General features: G+C 48.2%; 2 protein-coding genes across 3 annotated transcripts in view; one reads left to right on the plus strand and one right to left on the minus strand.

The window, feature by feature from the left end:
- RAB3IL1 (RAB3A interacting protein like 1) overlaps nucleotides 1-3,296 on the plus strand; it is a 12,248-nt gene extending 8,952 nt beyond the window's left edge. For both annotated transcript variants that reach the window (XM_031061180.1, XM_031061181.1), the window contains 3 exons: nucleotides 306-405; nucleotides 988-1,054; nucleotides 1,397-3,296. In XM_031061180.1, the coding sequence (XP_030917040.1) occupies nucleotides 306-405; nucleotides 988-1,054; nucleotides 1,397-1,479 (250 nt within the window). In that variant the 3' untranslated portion in view covers nucleotides 1,480-3,296. The remainder of the gene's footprint in view (nucleotides 1-305; nucleotides 406-987; nucleotides 1,055-1,396) is intronic.
- A 6,332-nt stretch (nucleotides 3,297-9,628) lies between these two features.
- LOC102040567 (acyl-CoA 6-desaturase) overlaps nucleotides 9,629-20,286 on the minus strand; it is a 15,194-nt gene continuing 4,536 nt past the window's right edge. Inside the window, exons 3-12 of the mRNA XM_005426100.2 lie at nucleotides 19,715-19,912; nucleotides 19,500-19,601; nucleotides 18,880-19,005; nucleotides 17,606-17,666; nucleotides 17,199-17,275; nucleotides 16,937-17,034; nucleotides 16,273-16,369; nucleotides 15,306-15,385; nucleotides 14,139-14,264; nucleotides 9,629-13,240 (exon numbers count right to left, since the gene is read on the minus strand). Of these exons, the coding sequence (XP_005426157.1) occupies nucleotides 13,189-13,240; nucleotides 14,139-14,264; nucleotides 15,306-15,385; nucleotides 16,273-16,369; nucleotides 16,937-17,034; nucleotides 17,199-17,275; nucleotides 17,606-17,666; nucleotides 18,880-19,005; nucleotides 19,500-19,601; nucleotides 19,715-19,912 (1,017 nt within the window). The 3' untranslated portion in view covers nucleotides 9,629-13,188. The remainder of the gene's footprint in view (nucleotides 13,241-14,138; nucleotides 14,265-15,305; nucleotides 15,386-16,272; nucleotides 16,370-16,936; nucleotides 17,035-17,198; nucleotides 17,276-17,605; nucleotides 17,667-18,879; nucleotides 19,006-19,499; nucleotides 19,602-19,714; nucleotides 19,913-20,286) is intronic.

Raw genomic sequence — 20,286 nt, forward strand, 5'->3', positions numbered from 1 at the left:
GGACCTGTGCAGAGACCAGGGGACATTGAGGCTCTCCTCCAGCCTCACTTCTTTAATATTTCCTGTGGTTTCCTCTGTGGGGCTGTGTGTCAGGGAAAAGGTGCTTTCATCTAAAGTCTCCTAAACTTGCCATTTATGGAATATTTCCAGGAGCAAAAGAATATCAGCCAAGGGGTTTTTTTTCCTTCATGCTGCCTGACCCAGGGGTGGCTTCTGATCTCTCACTTCCATCTCTCCAGGTGGCTGAGTTGCTGGATCTGTGCTGTGCCACTGGATTGTTGAAGTGCTGTTCCCTTTTCCTGCAGGAAATGTGCTCTGAGCGGCCTCCCCAGGACCTGCAAGCACCGGATCATGCTGGGGGATTCTGGGAATTACTACTACATTTCCCCTTCCTGCAGGGCCAGGGTGAGTCCTTCTTAGGGTGCCTTGACCTTCCAACATCATTCCATGCCCTGCAGTGGGTGAGTTCCTGAGGGTCAGCCCTGGAACTGAGGAAAAACTCTGGGATTTGAGGTCATTCCTGAGCTTGAGGTGGCTCTTAGTTGGTGATTGGGGGCAGATCCAGCTCTTCCTTCTGCTTTCAGATAACCTTCAGTGTGTTCACTTGCCATGATTTCATTCAGTACAGAGCTTTGATTGTTTGGCTCTATTGTTATTATTTAATTCCCCTTTGTAAAACACAATGATTTTCTGCTCTTTGGAGGCTGTTGCTGTTCCAGTCAGATCCGTGCCTGGCTGTGGGAACAAACTGTCCTTTCTGTGAAGGAGGGAGGGAGAAGGTGGATCATTTGTTAATGTTGCTGTTGGGGCTCTTGTTCAGAGGAGGATTTTAGAAGTTAATTCTGTCCTGAGCTGCCTTTTTGAAGAGCTGATCCCACAAAAAGTTGTTTTTTGTGCATGGGTTTGACTCATTTTCATCGCTTACACCAAAGTAATGTCTCAAATCTTTGTTCCTTTTTTTCCCCCCTCTTTCTCTCTGTCACTCAGATCACAGCAGTGTGCAACTTCTTCACCTACATTCGCTATATCCAGCAAGGCCTGGTGAGGCAGGATGGTAAGAGCTGGCTCCAGGGGGATGCTTTCTGTGGAGGCAACTGGGAGCAATTGGGAGGAGCTGTTTGGAGTGACAGGAGTGGGGTCAGCTGGGGGTGTCTTTGAGAAGCAGATAAATGACAAAAGAGAGGCATGAGGGGAGCATCCCTTCCTTCCTTTTCAGCTTCCTGCGAGCTTTGCTCAGGGGTGGAGCTGGTAAGGGGTAACCTGATGGGCTTGTCCTGCTTCCGTCCCCTCTGGGAATGCTGGGAGCACAGCAGAGCAGGAGCTGGTGGCAGCTGTGCCCTCCTTACTGACTTTTTGGTGGTTTTCCCCCCTTCTCTGCCCCCGTTGTGCTTTGCAGTGGAGCTGATGTACTGGGAGGTCATGCGGCTCCGCAGGGAGATGTCTCTGGCCAAACTTGGATTTTATCCCAGCGAGATGTGAGCAGAGCCCTGAGCCTGGAGGAAACTGCTCCTGGAGGAAGGGCTTGGAGTGCAGTGCCTGTCCTGCTCCTTCCCACCTTCCCTCTGCCTGGAGCAAGGAGCAAGAGGCACGAGTTCCACCTTCAGCTGTCCCACTCCTCCAAGTGTGACTGGAATGCAGCTGCCACGCTGCCCCTGGAGCTGGGCTGGCCCTGGCTGCTCCAGGATGGCCATCCATGGACTCTGGAGTCTCCTATATGCAGTTTATATCCATTTTTTTAAACCCTTTGTTTTTATATGCAGCCTGCTTTGGCATAACCCGAGGCCAGGCCTGTGCAGGGTGGGAATTCTGGACCTTCCTTGTGAGCCACTCTGTCAGGACAGATGCTGGCTGTCTGTTCCACTCATTTTTTTGGGATGGAGGGGGTGCTGTCCCTGAGGTCCTGCTGACCACAGCAGCCCCGAAAATGCCAGCAGAGCACAATAATCTTGAACAGTTTGTTTCCAAGTACTTCCTTGTTCCCTTTCAAGGAGCCTGCAAGAGAAGCTTGTTGCCAGTGGAGTCACAAAGAGGGATTTGTTCCTGTTTTCAGCTGGATGTTTGGCACTGGGTTATGCAGGCTGGGGAATGGCTGGAGCTGTGCACCTGGGGCCTCCAGCAGAAGAAAGGGAGCAGAGAAATTCTCTAACTCCCAGCAGGCTGCAGGATTTTTTCCCCTGGAAATTCCCTAGGGAATCTGCTGGAGTTGTCAGAGGCAGATGCAGGACCCTGTGACAGTCCCTGGTGTGAAGTCCCCCGTGATGCTCCTAAACACAAACCTCACCCACAAACAAGTCTTGGAGCTGTTCCTGCTCTTGGGGGAGCTTTAGGCAGTCCTGTTCCCACTCTTCAGGCAGAACCCTGGTCCCAGGTTGGGTTCTTTGTGCCTCCAGGAGGGGCGTGCCCAGGCTGGGCAATCCCAAAGCCCAGAGATTCCTTCCCAGTGTTACATCAGAGCTGGAGATGCCTGTCCACTGGGAATCATGACTTTTTCTGGGCTGCCATCCCTGGTGAGGGAATCTGAGACCTCTTTGTGTGCCCATGAGGAATGTGGCTGAGGTTCCTGCCTGCCCCAAAATGTGCTGGGAGGGAGGGATGTGACTGGAGCTGTAGAAATGCACAGGCCTGACACATCCTGAGCCCAGACCCAGGTTTATTAAAGCCATGACAGTATTTTGTAGCTAATTTAGCCTTTTTTTCAGTGACTCTGGAATCAGCTCAGCCATCACCCACTCTGGGGTTTCCACTTCTGACAGGGTTGTCACCCTGTCTCTCTGCCACCCTCAGCAAGCTGGTGCCCATCCTCGGCTCCATAATTCCATCCTCTCCTGAAGGACATTACAGTAGGAACTCTATTTTCTTCCACTGAGCTGCTGGATTTTGTCTAGGGGAGAGAGAAATAACGCAGCTTTGGTTTCCCCAGCTGTGGATTTCAGCTCAGGTGAATTCCACCCCTGGAATTTCTCCCTGCATCTCTTCCCCCATCTTTTTTATCTCTCCATGTCTTCCTGTGCCGTGAGCTGCTACACTGCACAAACACTGCAGCACTGGGAATGAGATGATCTCTCTGGCTAGGAGATGTTTTTGGTTCGTGGGATATTTTTTCCCCCTTGGTGTCACATTGAAAAGCACTTTGAGACCAAAGGAACTGGAGCAATGCCTTGTCTGAGGTTGTCTTGCATTTCAAACAAAGCAGAGAACAATTTGTGAAGGAAAATGAAGTCACTCCGTTAGCAGCGGGATGGTTGCACCCTGCTCTTTCATAAAGGAAAATAAACATTTGCTATTAACCTCTACAAGCCTGGTTGGAGTTGGAGGGTTGGGGTGCAAGAGAAAATCCTACAGGATGGAGTTTGGGGGGCAGGTACCTGTTCTTCCTGAGGGAAGCCGAGGCTTCTCCTACTTGGTTGTGTCTCCTTTAATTTGCTGGCTTGAAGCACTGCACTGGTGCTGGGTAATTGGAGGATCTTCTTCCTTCCTCTTTCCTGATCAGTCTCCCCCTTCTCCTCTCAGCAGGCAGAGGTTTTGAGTCGCTCTAGTTTCACTAAAACCTTTTGCTCTCCTTCTTGCTTGGCTCTGCACATTAACATGGAAGATCTCATCCCCTCTGGGAGGTGACAGTGGGAGAGCTGTGTGCAGAAAGGGATTTAATTTCATTTTCCGTTAAAAAGCCATGCAAGGATCTGGTTGTGCAGCACAGTCAGGCAGCCACGAGAGGGCACAGGCAGCCCAGGCAGGGACTGTCCTCCCTCCCTCATCCCCTTCCTGGGAGAATGGAGCATCTCCAGGTCCCACCCGCTCCTGATCCTCCCTGCAGCCTCCTGACAGGAAAACATTCCTGCAGCTTCCCTGCACTGCTGGGAAAGGGAATTGAGCACCTGGAGAGTGGAAAGGCAAGATTTGGATTTCTGTAAGGGATGGTCACAGGTGAGACACTGGGAGTGCTTTCCTGTGTCTGGGTCTTTCAGTGGAATGTCAGCAGGGATTGCTGTCAGGAACTTCCCTGTGACATTGGCTCCTAAGCTTCTAAGGTATAAGATGTCATGTCCCCTATTCCCAGCCTTTTCCACCAAAACTTTCCTGCTCTTTTTCCCCTCATAAATAAACCAGGGTTTGAGCAGAGTCTCTGGGTCCTCTGATACCTCCTGCAATGTTCCTTGCACTTATTTGCCCCCACAAAGGGTCTGCCAGCCTGTCCTGGGCTGAAATAAACAGCTTCAAAGGGATGGGAGTTCAAAAATCTCTTTGACTTGCTTGATTTTGTTTTCATCCCTGTTTTCCCCAGGTTTGGGAGAGAAAAGGGATATTTGAATGATGGTGGAGGTTTGTGTTGTGCATATTGAGGTGTTTCTAAGCATTTAGATCTTACTATTTGAGAAACTGGGATTTAGACCAGAGAGATTTGGTTGCTCCTGGCAGGTCCCTGTGTCTGCTGGCTGTTTCCTTTCCCTGCCTGTGGAATTACTCCAGCTTTGCTCAGGGCTGTAAATCAGGCTGTCTTTGTGCAGCTGGTCAGGCTGTCCCCACACGCCCACACAGAGATGGATGGTTCCTGTTCCCAGGAACCAAAAAATGAAAGATTTTAATTTTTTTTAATTATTTGCTCCACGTGCAATCAAAGACAAGAGAGAAGATAAGCAGCTGACCTCAGAAAAGTCAGGACTTTCCATGCTTTCCTGGGCTTCCTGTAGGATGAATCCATCAAAGCAGAGAGGATTCCCTGCAGAACAGGCAGCACTGGGCCAGCCACGGGGAAATTCCAGTCATTTTGGACATTCAGGGAGGGTGGCCCTGCCAGGAAAAAGTCAGATGTCCTGGCACAGCTCTCAATGTGCACGTGGCACCCGCGGCTGGGGCTGGCCAGCTCTGCCAAGGCAACCTGTTCCTAATAGGAGCAAATCCCTCTGGTGCCACCAGTGCTGGGAGCCAAGGGGTCAGATTTGCTGTTTGTCATGTCAATAGTCCCATGTTTGTGCAAAGCTCACTGGGCTGAGCTGGAAAGTTGACTTTAGCCAGGCTGAGAAGGCAGCTGGACTTTGTGCTGGTTTATATAACTTCCAGAGAATGTTTTACCTCCTTTGGGAGTGGATTAGGATGGAAAGGGAACGTAGAGAAAATGAGACTCAGCCTAGTTGTGGGCTGGATGTGGAGGGAGGAAGGGAAAATGGCTTTGGAATGACCTTAAGATGAAGGAGGGTAGATTTGGATGAGATATAGGAAGAAATCCCTGTGAGGGTGGTGAGGCCCTGGCACAGGATGCCCAGAGAGCTGTGGCTGGCCCTGGATCCCTGGAAGTGTCCAAGGCCAGGCTGGATGGGGCTTGGAGCAGCCTGGGACAGTGGACGGTGTCCCTGCTCATGGCAGGGGTTTGGAATGAGATGGGCTTTGAGATCCCTCCCAACCCAAACCATTCTGGGATTCTGTTATAAATCTGAGCTGCCAGTGGTGTCCTGGCTCAGGAGATGAGATAGCACTGGCTGGATCAGAGAAACAGCAGGGAAGGTTTAGGAAAGAAGAGGCACTCCTTAGCTTTTGTTTGGCTTAATCTTGAGCTGATTCCCCTTGTAGGAGAAAACAGCTGCACAGGAAAAGCAGAGTCATTGATACAAATCTGGTTATTTACAAGTGACTCCAGTGATGGAAAAGCCATTTGTGCAGGAGAAGAATCCCAAAACAGCTCCCCTTGGGACTGAGAGGGGAGCTGGGAGAAGGAAGGTGAAGGTAGATGTGTTCCCCAGGAAGCTTTGCAGTGGAAACCCCAGCTCTCAGTCCTGTGCTGCTCACAGAGCTTCCAGGGATATCCGTGTGGGCACACAGAACGTCCTGAGCTTTTGACTCTGCTAATGCTTCTGGTTTCTGCTCCCTCTCTGGTTCTGGGGCTGCAGGCTTCCCTGGCAGATGTAGCCTGGGGTTGGCTCAAGGACAGCTCCCTGCCCTCAATTCCCCTGGCTCACTGTGCTAATTCTGCTCTGTTAATCACCTTAGAGTCAATTCAGGCGCTTCATGCCAAAGGACACTTATGTGGGTCACAGCTCAGTGACACCTTTGCTCTTTCTGCATCAGCACCTGGACAGAGGAGAGGTGATTTGTCCTTTGCCTTGTGACCTTCCCCTTTACCAGGCCACCTGTACCATCTGGCAGAACCAGGAGGAAGGAGGGAAGCACCAATCCAACTTTCCATCAAACTGAGGGCAGTGATAAATAATGTCTCAGGAGAGCTGGAGCAGTGTTTGATGGTCCCACAGGGCTTTCAGACAAGGGAAGTTTTGCAACCACCCCAAAATCTTGGCAGCTCTGGCAGACATTAGTCCTTAATAGGAGAGGGAAATTGGGTTCCAAATCTGATTAATGTCACACTGGAATGATGTGTTTGTGGAGAAGACCTTGTGGGCTGTGTTTGAGTAGTGCCTGAACCAACTGAATTGGGAAAACCCAAAAAACCATTTTTCTGTTGTCAGCAGTTGGGCATTGCTACTTTCTCCTCACTGTGCTGGTTTTAAAAGCCTGGCTTTACACATTCAAAATACACAAATGAGTTAAACCCTATCTCCTGCTGCAGCACGTGAGACTCATCCCTGTGCCAACACCACCACTTCCAGGAGAGCTTCTCTGAAATAATTTACTAAATATTTCAATAGAGACCTTTAAACTGTTCCTTTCTCTTTAGAGAGACATTGCAGAAAGGAAATTGCTTCTTAATCTCTCTCTGCTGTTTTGTTTGATTCATTTGTGCATCACAGGGCAGAGCCGGCTCAATGTCTTTTTGCTTTTAATTCTTTATTTTATGCAGACAAAACCATTCCCAGGGAATGGTTTGGGCTTGAAGGGATCTCTAAAGATCATCCAGCTCCTGACTTGCCCAGAAGCTCCTGCTGCACCATTCAAGCCCAGACATCCTGTTACTGTGGAGCTGTTGATTTTCTGCAGGGATGTGGAGGAGTCATGGTGCTGGAATGCTGCTGGAACACTGTGCCTTCACCATTCCTTGCGCTCTAGTGCTGTTGGATTCCGTTTCACTCGCATACCTTCACCAAATCAGGTGTTCAGTTTTAGACTCAGTGAGCTCCAGCATGATGGGGAGACAAGAACGAGCAAGGCATGGAATTGGAATTGGCAGCAGTACTTTGATTTCTGGTCACACTTTATTTCCCTCTCCCCAGAGTGGTGGTGAAGCGCAGGCTGTGCTGCTTTGCTCCATTTGGGCTTGTAAGCATGCCCTAAAGGTTTGTGGACTTACAAAGGGTGATAATTTCAGCTCTGAGTGATTTACCTGGAGATGCTGGACCAGGAACTGGCCCCAGTGGAGAAGCCAGCAGCATCTTCAGCTCAGAACCCAAACTTCCAGGTTTTATTAGGCATCTATCAGCAATAAGGGAGCAAAACACACAGAGAAAGTGCAATATGGCTTCTATATTTTATAGAAAAAACAACTGCTGCTTAATGAAGGCCAGGCTAATTGAGGCCAATTAAATGAATCAGCCAAGTGAACCACCCACACCCATTCTGAGGAGGATGGGTGCCATCACAAGCAATTACTGCGATTAATCCTCTCATTGTCATCCCCACAGCCAGCACCTGGCCAAGAAGTTGGGGAGTTACCTAACTCGGGAGGATGCTGCAGGCAAAGGTGGTGCTTCCAGGTGAGGATCCTTCTGCTTGGCCTTTTCCCACTCCTTTCTCGAATTTCTGCTGAGCCTCCCTTGACCTGAGCAGCCTGGGATTGACCTTCAAACCTCAGAGGTTGGCAGAAGGTGGAAAAGCTCTGACACAGGGTATTTTAGAACACATCATCATTCACCCCAGTGAAACTTACATTTGTACTCTCCAACCTCTGTGGAGGGCAGATAACATCTTTATTTTTATTTTATATAATTATTTATTTATATAATTTATAATTATTATATTATATTTTATGTTCTGCTTTGGGGAAATTATTCACCTCCTGGCTCACTCTGGAATCCTGGATTATTCCCTTCATACTCTTTACATTGTGGTTTCCAAATGGATAAGTGTGTGGCTGGAAATGTGAACAGAATATTCACCTTACAGCAGCTCAAACAATGCACTGTTCTGTAGAAACCCTGGGACAGTGGGATGGTGTAGAGAGGAGTCAGTATGGAAATGTTTCTACGTGATATTTGAGGAAATTAGGCTAATTTTTCAATAAAATATATGTGATAACATGATATAACCCAGCACAAACACTGAAAAAAATTGAGGGCTTTTCAAAGGCTGAGATTGCTGTTGGGTTTTTGTGTTTTTGTTTTTTTTTTTTTAACAGAGTTTTTAAAACCTGTTTCTCCCCGTGCTGATGCCACACACAAATTATGTTGTGAGGAAATTTCCTAAAACCTCCAGAACTGGGCCACTGCAGAGTAAGTAAAACATGATTTTTTAAAAAAGCAATATTGTTCATGGATGAAGCTATTGATTTGTAACAGTTAATTTTTGTGTAACAGCCACCTGTGTTTGCATTAGGGGAACCTGTTTGTTCTGGGATGAAATGAAAGCCCTAAAAATTGGGTCATTTTCTGCTTGGAGTTCTGTGACACCTCATGGCACCTGCTTTTGGGCAGGATGAGTTTGCCTGTGGAGCAATTCCTTTGGACTCTGGCAAGCTCCAGTGTTGGTTTTAGGGGGCAGATAAGGATAATCTGGCCATCACTTTGTCTTCTGACTCTGGAAAGCCTGTGAGTTCCCTCTGTCTGCCCCTTCACCTGATGGGACAGGTTTCAGTGGGTCCATCTGGCAGAACCAGCTCTCTCAAAGCCTCTGGGCTGACCTCCAGACAGTTTTGACCTAAAATCCTCTGCTGATGTTGACCCAAAACCCACCAGAGCATTGGATGGAGCTGTGGGTTGGAAAAGCTGCTGCAACGTGCTCACTACACCCCAGGATGAGCCATGAATGGGCACAAAATGGACTTTAAGAAAATTGTAATATGCTTCTATGAAGTTTTCACAACAATTTTATTCTCAGCTGCTTCCTCAGACAGTCTGGAGGCCGAGTTTGAGTGGCCAGGCAAATCTTTGACAGGAAAATCTCCTTTCCTTTGGTGTTTATTCCCAGGATAAGGGGAAGCAGCAGTATTGATCCTGAGATTGTGGAGGCTAATAAAGAAATCAATCTGTGCTATTAATGTCAATGGTATCAAAGTAATTACACTAATTTCACCCTGTGAAGTGGAAAAAGGACTTTCCACACTCTCTGGCTAACAGCTCCTCCATAAAAAGCCCCAGGAAAACCAAGGGAAGCCATAACAAGCAAGTCTGATCCCAGGTCCTTTTTTAGTTTGCTTCCACAGTGTTCTTGGCTTGAGATCTGATTTTGAACTGCTAAAAGAAAAAAAAACAGTTACAAGGCTAAATCTGAAACTGGAGCTTGAATCACCCTTTGTGTCATCACCCTTTATGTCAAATCCTACCCGACTCTTTAGAATTCTGAATTTGAATATGTTTTTGATCTCAGAGCAAAACCTGGATGGTGACATTCCCACCCTAGAAGTGTTCTGACTTGCCTAGTTGGCATCTCCATGCCACCTGCTTGTGGGTTTGTATAGCAGAAGGCACTTCAAGAGGGAACAAATTCCCTGAGCACCAGTGGCTCTGGAAAAAACCACATAAAGCATCTGTATGGTCAACAAATAGTTATGATTTTATTGAGTGGTAGAATACACAAGGAAAAAAAATTGTTCTTTTTGAGTTACTGGATTTTTTTTTCAAAGAATTAAGAATAACCAGGAGCTGTCCTATAGGAATGTGGGTTTGCTGTTTTAACACTGGAAATGTTAGGGCTTTGTTAGGAAGGCTTTCTTGGGAAAGCATCTACTGAAGAAAAGGATGTCTTTGCCCTAATGAAGACCTCAAATCCAGCCAGGAAGCTCAGCCCCTGCAGCAGGGAATGATGGTGCCTGGACATGGGTCCTGACAAGCCTCCCAAGCCCTATTTCAGTGAGCAGGTGGGAGCTAGACTCCTCAAATCCATGCTTGGAGGGAAAACTCCAAGGAAAGTCCCCTAATTCCCACTGTGCCTCTGCCTGGGATCTGGGGGCAGTGAGTCCCTGCTCCCAGAGCTGTGGGAGGGGAGGCTCAGTGTGAGATCCAGCTCACTCTGAAGTGCCTGTGGATGTCACCAGTCCCTGCCACCCCCTCTGAGCCCCAGCTCTGCCCTGTCCTGCCCTGTGTCTTTAGCACAGCCCTCCAGGCAGATTCCAGCCATGCTGGGAGATCATGGGACACCTGATCCCAAATTTCTCCTCCTTTATCTCTCAGTAATTTTTCTCCAACTCTCATGTATCCCTCCCCAACCCCTGACCTTCCCCAACTTCTCCCATCTCTCATTCTCTTCCTAAAACACACCCAGAGGCTTCTCTTTGCTGCAGTTTGTGCTTTTCTCTGGCATCCTCAATCATCCTGGTCCTCCAGCTCCTACTCCAGTCCCCCACAGTGAGTGGGGAAAACAAATCCAGTCCTTCCCTGGCTGTTGTTTGATTCTCTGCCCTGAAACCAGCTCTGTGTTTCCACATTGCCATGTGTGTAGCTGGGTTCAATAAACCCTGGCAGGCTCCCAGCACCTCTTACTGGCTTAGGGGTTGGGTTTTTTTCATGTTTGTGTCTCATTACAGTGCAAATGAATGACCTTTATCAAGAGAGACAGTGGACAAGATTTCACCTCATTATTTTCAGAGAAACTGGTTAGTTAAACTGGTTAGTCCTCAGAAAGCTGGGCAAAGCTGAGCTGAAAATTCTCTGTTTCAGTCATTTTGATGGCAGATTTTAACCTGCTCATGTCTCACTCATTCTGCCTTGTTGGAGACAAAGCTCATGGGAAGTTTATATCCATCGACATTACCAGTCATACTGAAACTTCTGGAATATCTCCAGATAAACCTAATTTTACTTGGAGAACAATGATAACAAAGCAGATTACTCCAGACTTCTGGGGCTCTTTATCAGGGATCTCTTTGACCTGTTCCAGTTAAAGAGGGGAGAGCTTGTAGAATCCTGGAATGGTTTGGGTTGGAAGGGGCAATAAAGATCATCCAATTCCACTCTCCTGCCATGGACAGGGACACGTTTCCTAGACCAGGTTGCTCCAAACCTCATCCAGCCTGGCCTGTAACACTTGTAGGGATGGGGTGTCAACAGGGAATCAAGGCACGTAAAAAACAGCTCAAATTCCAAGAGAGAAAGCTGGAATTTTTTGGAAGGAGAGGAAAAAGCTATATAAGCCAGAGAGGCTTTGCCTGAAAAAATACTAAGTTTTTTTGGGGAAAAAAATGCTCATTTGCCTAACAGCTGATATTTCCCCAAGGTCAACCCAAACAGCTTCCCAAGAAGAGAAGGGAAGAGAAGAGCTAAGGAGGAAAATATTTGCTCTGGAAATAAGACAAAAAACCCCCAAGGGCTGTCAGAAGAAGAAGGTGGATATTTAAAAGCTTGCACTGCTGATGCCACTGTGCTCGTGGTCATCCTTGCTGGAGCGCAGTGAGGTACATTCAAGGAATGGGTGCACAAATTAAGGCAGTCCTGATGAGGTTAGCCAAATTCCAGGAGAGCTCCTTACTACCTGCCTGGGAAATCACAGCATCCAGAAGGATGTTACTTATGTAGCTTTACCCTAAACATGCCTGCTGGAACTTGGGTGAGCAAGACCCTCAGAACAAGCCCTTTACAAACCATAAACATTGCTTGCTGAAGTTGCAAGATGCTGAATTCCCCACGGTAAGCAAAGATAAAATCTCATTTTATTCTCCAAAGAGGGTGTGGAGGGAATACATTTATTTTTTTTGCAATGCTGGCCACAGTCCCAGAGTCGTTTCTATTCATGATGAAGCACCTTGCTGATTCTGTGGGATGCTGCTAGGATTCAAGGATTTGACAGAGGATCCAGTGTCAGAGCTGAGGGAAGTAATCAGGCGTGCAAAGTAACCAGAGTCTCCCTCCTGGTGTTTCCAGGGAACACTGAGGCAGATGCTGGAGCTGGAGGCTGCTTTTGGAACCATGGCCCTTTGTCCTAAACCAAATATCTCTTCTGTTGTGTTGCAGCTGAACTCGAACCCCTGGATTTATTTGGGGTCAGGTCACCTGTTCCAGAAGCACCTGGAAGCTGTCCAACCATATCTCCTGATAAGCCATGAGTGAATTTTGGTAATTAGGTGGTGGGCAGAAAATGGAGTTTTAAAAGCTTGTAAGAGGGTTCTCCAAAGGTCTCTGATCAGCAGCACAGCCTGGGCAGGGCTGATTCCAGCTGGGATTTGAGCAGCTCCTCCTTTTGCAGGGAGAACTCCTTTTCTCCCGCGATTGTTCCCAAGGGAAGGGTGAACAGTGCCATGGCTCCTGGCCTCGGGCAGGCAGGAAGAGGCTCGGTGCCATGCCAGGCATGTGCAGACAGGCAGAACTCTGGGTTTCTGCAGGGCAGGATGGTGAAAAGGCCGTTTGTGGTTCCCCTGGAGCACTGAGGAGCAATTAGCACGTTTTGCTTGTTTGATTGTTTCGGTCTTTTGTGTGATTTACTGACGATTCGCTGTGCCAGACCTGCTGCTCATTAAAGAGAAAACAGACCCCCTCCTAAAGGACACCTTTTGCTGTTTAAACCCAGACATCTTCTACAGACCCCTGGGAAGAGGGGCTGATCCTAAAAACACGGCTATGTTAACCCTGCTGTGGTTAGGGGTTAGCTGTGCAGGGCCAGGTCACAGCTTGCTAAGGTTAGAGAAGGGGAGGAGGCAGGGAAGGGAGGGAGCTGGGCTCTGGACAGGGCTGGGAGCAGCTGCCAGTCCTGTGGGATGTGATTCCTCTTCCACACAAACATGGGAAAGAGGCATGAGCTGACTGGGGTGTCCTTGGATCGCAAACACTCACTGAGGCCTAAAACCCCTTAGGTGTGAATCGGGGTTTGTGTGGTTTAGGCAGAATGAGAACAAATCTTGTGAAAAGAAGGTCAAGGTCAGATGTTAATGCCCCTTTTTTAAACATTTGCACTGCTGGCCTTGCTTTCCACCCTCTGGAGCACATTTTAAATCTGTTTGGATTGAACAGGGCCTGCACCAGAAGCAGCTGGCAAGATAGGAAACTCCCTTCCAACCCTGGATTTAGACTGAGATCTGAGAGCAAAAGACACAAGTGTGAATCCCCCCCACGTCCCCCCCATCCCTCCCGGTCACTCACACCTCCCCAGAAAGATTCATGATCACTTATGGAGATAAGCATCCAGCCAGAGATCTCCAGATTTCTTGAGGGACCTGTGGGAAGAAAAGGAGAAGTTTGGGAATCTTGCTTCTGTTGTGTTTTTCCTGCAATGAAGGCTGTTACTGAATTTAATATCAATCACAGGATCACACTCACAGAACGCACCCTCTGTCAGTGTGAAGCCATTCCCCCTGCTCCTGTCACCTCAGACCTGTGTTCAAAGTCCCTCTCCAGCTCCTTTGGAGCCCTTTTAGGCACTGGAAGAGGCTGTAAGTTCTCCTGGGAGCCTCCAGGCTTCACTCCACTGTGCCTTGGTGCTGTGTGGCCCTGTCCTAACCGGATTTGGGGACAAAAGCAGGTTTGGAACCAGCTCTCCTGCCCACTGTGGCCACCCCACTTCAATCTGCCCATGCTCAGAGTGCTTTGTGCAGGAGGTGCCTGGACTGCAGAGCCTTCTCATGTTCCCTGCCATGAATTATTCCCCTCGGAGGAACTGAGACAGCAACATCAACACCGTGGCTGCTGACAAGGACTGTTAGATGCTCTTCAGCTCTGCCTGCAGGGAATTGCCTGTTGCTGCTGGCAGAGCTCTCAGGGGACACAGCAGGGGCTGTAACCTGACCGGTTTCCCTTTGATTCATCTCACTTTGCAGCAGGAGATCGGCTGGCAGGTCCCAACAGCAGGAGCCACCAGCTGTCAGAGCAGGGTGGTATAAAAAACAGAATCATTAGGGTTGGAAAAGCCCTTTAAGATCAACCCCAGCACTGCTGAGCCACCGTGTCCCCATATGCCACAATCAGGTTTGTACCTGTCTAAACGTCAAGTGTTTGGTACTTTGACAGCAACAACACAAATTTCTGAAGGGTCTGCCATGTCCTGGATCCTCTGTGCTAGAAAATATCAGGTGTCCCTGGAAAAATGAGCTGCAGGTGGGCTCAGGAGGGCCTTACCCAACGATGTCTACGAACGCTTTCCCGAGAGGCTTCTCCTCATAGTGGACTCCATACTTGGCACATAATGACTTCACCAAAGGCTTCACCTTCCAGAAGTTGTGCCGTGGCATTGTTGGAAACAGGCTGGAGAGGTGAGAGAGAAAACAAAGCTGAGAAGACTCTTGAGACAAGTGACAAGGGCTGGGCATTAGGATTTGCATCCTCAGGGGCTCATCATTGGTGCCTCCTCCTCAAACTGCACAAACAAAGGAAGGGAGGCACAGAGACAACCCTGCTTTACACTCCTCTGTCTCAAGGAGGTGGTGAAAACTGATTTTCCTGTCCTGCCTCAAAGCAAAGCCATGCACAGGACACACTGAAAGCCAGTTTGTGCAAGAAGGGACATGACTAAATGGGAGGGCAGTGGGAGTGAGGGAAGAGCCTCAGAGATGGCTGATATTTCCTCTAGGAATAATTGTTTCTTGCTGAACTGAATTCCCAGTGACCTGCTTTTCTACTTGTGGAAGCAGGTAAAGAAGGATTTTGGGGGCACCTTGCCCTATGCTCTTCCATGAAGATTTCCTAAGCTTGCTCCCAAACCAGCCAGCGTCACCCTAAAAGCCATTTCTTTTTCATTTGCTGTTGCTATTGGCAACAGACTGTCCATATGGCCCTGTTTTCCATATTTTTTCTGGAATCTGGTACCCAGCATCCTACACAGTTCCACACTCTATAAAACACTGGAATGCTTTAGGGGAGGGGAGTTTTCTGAGGTGGATGCTTGGGATTTGAGCCCACAGCCTTTGCAACTGGTAGCTGCATAACAACAACTCCTAATTAAACCCTAAATTAAGGCTGTGAGAGTGAAAGCTTTGAAGCAAGAGAGAAAAATGTCATGGCTGTAAGAGAAGCACACTATCATGGAATGGTTTCGATGGGAAGGGATCTTAAAGCTCATTCAGTTCCTGCCCCACCATGGCAGGGTCACCTTCCACTAATGCAGGTTGCTCCAAGCCTCATCCAGCCTGGGCTTGAGCACCTCCAGAGATGGGGCAGCCACAAGTTCCATGCCTGTGTAGTCTGGGGCTCTATTTCCTGGGCATACAATCCTTCTCCAGCCCATAATTCCCTCCCCTGGGCTGGGACAAGCTGGCAGTGCCCTCACCATGTCAGCTCTGTACTCACTGATGCTCGATCTGGAAGTTCAGGTGCCCGGTGAACCAGTCGTTGAAAAAGGACTGCTCAATGTTGCAGGTTGCTGCCATCTGCCAGGGAGAGAGAGAGCTGTGAGGGTTAGGGATGGCTCATCCCAAAATCAGGGTGAAATTCTTCTTCCCTGAGCTCTGGAAGTGCAGAGCCTGCCATGGCCAGGTGCAGCAAGGGGAGTTCTAATCCTTCCTCAGGGTCTCAGGTAATGAAAGTCTCACTGGTGGTGAAGTGATGTAGCACCCCAAGCCCAGATTCCTAAATCTCAGCCTCTCCCATTGGAGATCAGAGGGTTGACAGCAGTACCAAGGTAGAAAACAGGAGGAACATGGACACAAAGCTTCCCCATCCCTGTGTAGTTATTGCTCAGTTTGCCTTAAGTGTGATATTCTGAGAATATTTCTTAGGTATTCTTGCCATTAATGATCATAAAGTTAGATGTTTTTTCTTAATATTCTTAAAATTCAACCAAATTTTTGATAGGGTTCCTCCCTCACACATTTTACTTGGATTTGCAGGGAGATAGAACTGCCAAAATATCAAGAATATGGTTCTAGAATAAAGAAGAGGAAAGGGAGAACTCATCTTCCAGAACAAAAGGACAAAGGCAGGCTGCAAAATGAAGAGTCAACATTATTTCGTCAGCTGTTTCATTGCTGTGAACTACAGGCCTGGCCAAAACATGCAGGAATGTTTTTTGGATTTGCAGTCACATCCAGCTTCACTCATCACAGCAGCAGGTAACCTTTTGATTGTCAAAGTAATTGCAGAACTTTGGAATTCCATGTCTTTCCCCAGCACTGCTGGCTCTGGGAGGAACATCTTTATGGGAAAAGTAATGGACAGGACAACTCTATTCTAGTAAGGGGTGGTGGTAACTCTCATACTCTTTGAGTAAATCCCATTTGGGGGTGAGGTAGAGGTGGTTTTCCCCCCTTCCAGTTACCTGGGAGCTCAGCCAGTCTCTGTGCTTCTCAGAATCAATTTCCATTGGAATGTGATTCATCTGGGTGACCCACACGAACCAGTGACTCTCCAGAAACCTGCAAAACCAGGAAAAATCATGAGAATTTCTACCAGACATGGGGACATCAGGTAATTAAAGCGGGGTTTGCAGGGAGCAGCAGAGACTTGGATGGATGTTGACAAGGAATTGCCTGGAATCATCTTTGTTCCAGGCTTGTTTTCTGCAAAAGCATATGGTCCAATTTTGCAATTTCGCTTTTTTTTTTCTTGTACTTTGAGTTTCCTCAAATATTTTGGGAATAATGGGCTGGTTGTGATAAGTTTTCCAGCTTGATTTCAGACTTGGAACATGTACAGAATTACCTCCACAGTCTGCTGGGAAGAGGGTGGGATGAGGCACTCTGGGAGGGTCCAGCCATGACCAAAGTGGGATCAGCAGTGTGTGAGAAGAGGGAATGAGGAAAGGCAGGGGAAACCTGGCAGGACCATCACGGGGCAGGGAAAGGTGCAGGGAGAGTGCCAGAGGAGCTGGAACTCAGAGGTGCTGACAGGGAAGTGAAGCAGTGGGACACAGCAGAGCTGAGGCCAGGCTCAAACAGCACTGGAGGGATGGGAGAGCAGCAGGGATGCCCTGGATGCCCTACCTGACAAACGTGAGGAGGCACAGGGATCCCAGGACGCCGTAGAATGGGATGTAGGTGATGAAGTAGCGCAGGTAGTAGCTGATGGCCCAGGCCAGGTCCTGGCGGACAGAGAAAACACCAGGCATCACTTTGCCCATCTTGGATAACGGGTCCTTGCTGGTGATGTTTGGAACACTGGGTAATTCCTGCCTGCCCCCTGGCCTCCCTCTCTGCTCCAGTTTCCAGCCAGACCCCGTAAGGATGGAGGGAATGTTTCACTCACCGCCCAGAACCTGTGCTTGATCATGGTCGAGATGATTTGGATTTGGAAATACACAGGGATGAGCAGAGGTGGGAAGACTGCAAGGCAAAGGGAAATGGTTTGGCCATCAGAGGGGTGGGAAGGTGTGTGACATGAGGGACCGCTCCATGGAACTGGGAACATGCAGTTTTTCCATGGAGCCTCTCACATGGAGGTTTTTCCCAGCCTCAGCTGTTTTACATTCCCTTGCTGTATGGGACAATGTTCCAGGTGCTTGGATATCCCTGAGCTGATTTTGGGACCTGCACAGGGTCCTGAGGAAGGGTGGGATGAGTTGGGATTTGAGGAGTTGCTCTGCTCACACAGTGAGGGCTGGAAAGGACAAGTGGCATTCCAGGAAAAGAGAAGAGAGGAGGGTGGATACTTACTGAAGAAGAAGTATTCGTGCTGGTGGTTGTAAGGCAGGTACTTCAGCTTCTTCTTGCCATACTGCAGGACACAAAGAGACAGCTCAGCCTGGGATTTGGACATTCCCAGGTAAAAGCAGATTCTCTGCAATAATTCTTAATTTATTGACCAGGGAGTTTTGACTGAATTCCCACGAGCAGGTAAGAAGAGATTCAGAATGATTAAATGTCCTAACTTTGTCATTGTGTTAGGTGTAAACTCAAATTTTAAAGATAGTTTCTATTTACTTGATGGAATTTTGATGCACTTCACCTTCTGCCATGCCTGTGTCTCTGAGAAGAGCTGCCAGCACCTCCATCTTTACTAATATGAATGTGATAGGCATAAAGTCTGATTTTTTAGAAGGGAAGGCTTGTAACACCAAAAAATCAGGCACATTATTCCCTCTGGGCTGAGCTCTGCAAGGCTGTGTGCTTGGCATCATTTGGGAAAGGATTTTTATACCAATGTGAGAATATTGGGATAGACTGTTTCTAGCCTAATGTCAGATATTTTGAGGCAGAAATCCATTTTTTCCCTGTTATCACAAATGCTTAGGTTTTCCTTTAAGTAATAGAACCATGGTCTGCTTTCTCAATAATACAAAATCTGTCTGAGAAACTATTTTTAATGTTGTATTTCCCTGTGTTGTTTTTGCTGCTTGTCCATTTTCTTTTGTTTTTAAAACTAGAAATCCTTGTTCCACTGTGAAAAACACTATGATTTAAGTGCTTTGGGTAGGTTTTTATAAACAGGCAGTAAATATTTTGGCTCTGGAGGGGTAGATAGAACTAAAATTAAAATCACTTGATGCTGGAAGATACTTGCTATGGAAATGGAAGGCCAGTTTTGAAATGCTCCTGCTGGAATACTGAGGAACACTGTATTCCCCCCTCATGTTGTACTTCAAGCCAGCAATATGAAGTGGCCTTTAGTTGTTTTTTGCTTTCTCTCCAGCCCCATCTGCATTATTTTTCCCGAGGTAACCCAAGACACTTTCTCCTGTGGTCAGCACAGGAAATGGATTGGGAATTAGTAGTCAATGCTGCTCCTCAGCCCAAGGGTTGGCTCCAAACTGCTGTCAGACCACGTAGCCAGATGAAATCCCTGGATTAAGCATTTCCTTTCTAGCATTCCTGGAAGTCCTGCCTGTGTAAGTCATGTCTAACAGTGGGAGCCAACTCCTGGATTTGCGCAACCACTCTCGGGGCCCTCTCGGACAGTAGTTTTCCATGTTTTCCCCACTTTTCCTTACCTCAACGGGCTGTGTGTCTCCCAGGACAAAAATGTGCAGCATGTTCACATCTGGGTCCTTCCGGAAGATGTTTGGCTTGGCGTGGTGCTGGAAGTGGCGGTGGTTCCACCAGTTTGCAGAGGCTCCCTGGGCAAGGAGAATGAGGAGTTTTCATCCACAGAGAGCTGCTCCCAAGGTGGGGTTACCCAATCATTTATAGGAACTAAAGTGGTGAGAGTCAAATTGGGGCTGAAGTGAGATTTGCTTTGGAAAGAGCAGCAAGCAGGGAGTGGTGGAGTTGTTGGTTGCTATGAGATTGCTGCTTGCAGAGGGATCCCTAAGGATCATCCATATTGAAAGAACACAGAATAAACACACTCTGAGCGAGTTAGAGGTCACTGTGTCTTCCCAGAAAATCCTGAAATTATTTGAGTTGGAAGGAACTTTAAAGCTCATCTAGTCCCAACCCCTTGCCATGAGCAGGGACACCTTCCTCTAGCCCAGGTTGCTCCATGGGCAATGGTCACCAACTTATTTTGTGCCTCTGCTCACTGTGGGAAGGTTGAGAGCCTCCCTTTCCTACTCTGCCACAGCCAAAGTGATGCATTCCCAGAATTCCCTGGCTCCATAATCCCCTTTACCTTCAGGTGCCCAATGACAAACTTGTGCACGATGTGGTTCCAGGAAGACTTCTTGAAGACAGAGAGGTGTCCAAAATCATGTTGCAGCCACCCTGCCTGGGCCTGGGACAGGAAGAAATCAAATAGTTAAGAAGCTATTGGGAATCAGAGCTAAGCAGGAAGGAAATGGAGATGGAGAGCGCATTGGCAGTGAGAGGAAGATCTCTCTTTGTCACCTGGGAAGTTGTAAGGAGGCAGGCAAGGATGAGGGTTGTGATCCAGCCGGTCCCAAAGTAGGAAATCATGAGCCAAGCCAAAACTTCCATGACAATGATGTGGCCCAGGTAACAGGAGAAGAACAAGGGGCTGGCTCGGAACAGGTTCATGTCCTCCGCTGTCTTCCGCAGGGTCCGGAAATCCTCCACCAGCTGGGACTGCAACAGGACAGGCAAGAGCAGGGTGAGGCTTGGGAGTGAGCTTGACTGAGTTGTGGGATGGATGGAGGAAGGATGAGCTCCAGGCCAAGGATCCTGGCTTTATATTCCAGCTTTTTGCCCTGTATTCCTATGAATAAACATCCTGGCTGGTCTGAGCCCACATCCTAACCTTTTGGGCTTGGAGCCAGGAGAGTAATCCAAGCTCTGTTGAGTGTCACATCACCTGATGACTCTTGTCTGAATGAGCTTCCTAAGCACTAAGGAGAAGCTGGAGCAAGAGGGAATTCAGTGCTATTGTGCCTAATTCCAGAGCTCTCATAATGAGCACCCACTATCACCCGTCATCCATTCAGTCCGTGGGCCAGCTCCTA

The sequence above is a fragment of the Geospiza fortis genome, unplaced genomic scaffold (assembly GCF_000277835.1).
Source record: "Geospiza fortis unplaced genomic scaffold, GeoFor_1.0 scaffold590, whole genome shotgun sequence".
Classification (NCBI taxonomy): Eukaryota; Metazoa; Chordata; class Aves; order Passeriformes; family Thraupidae; genus Geospiza; species Geospiza fortis.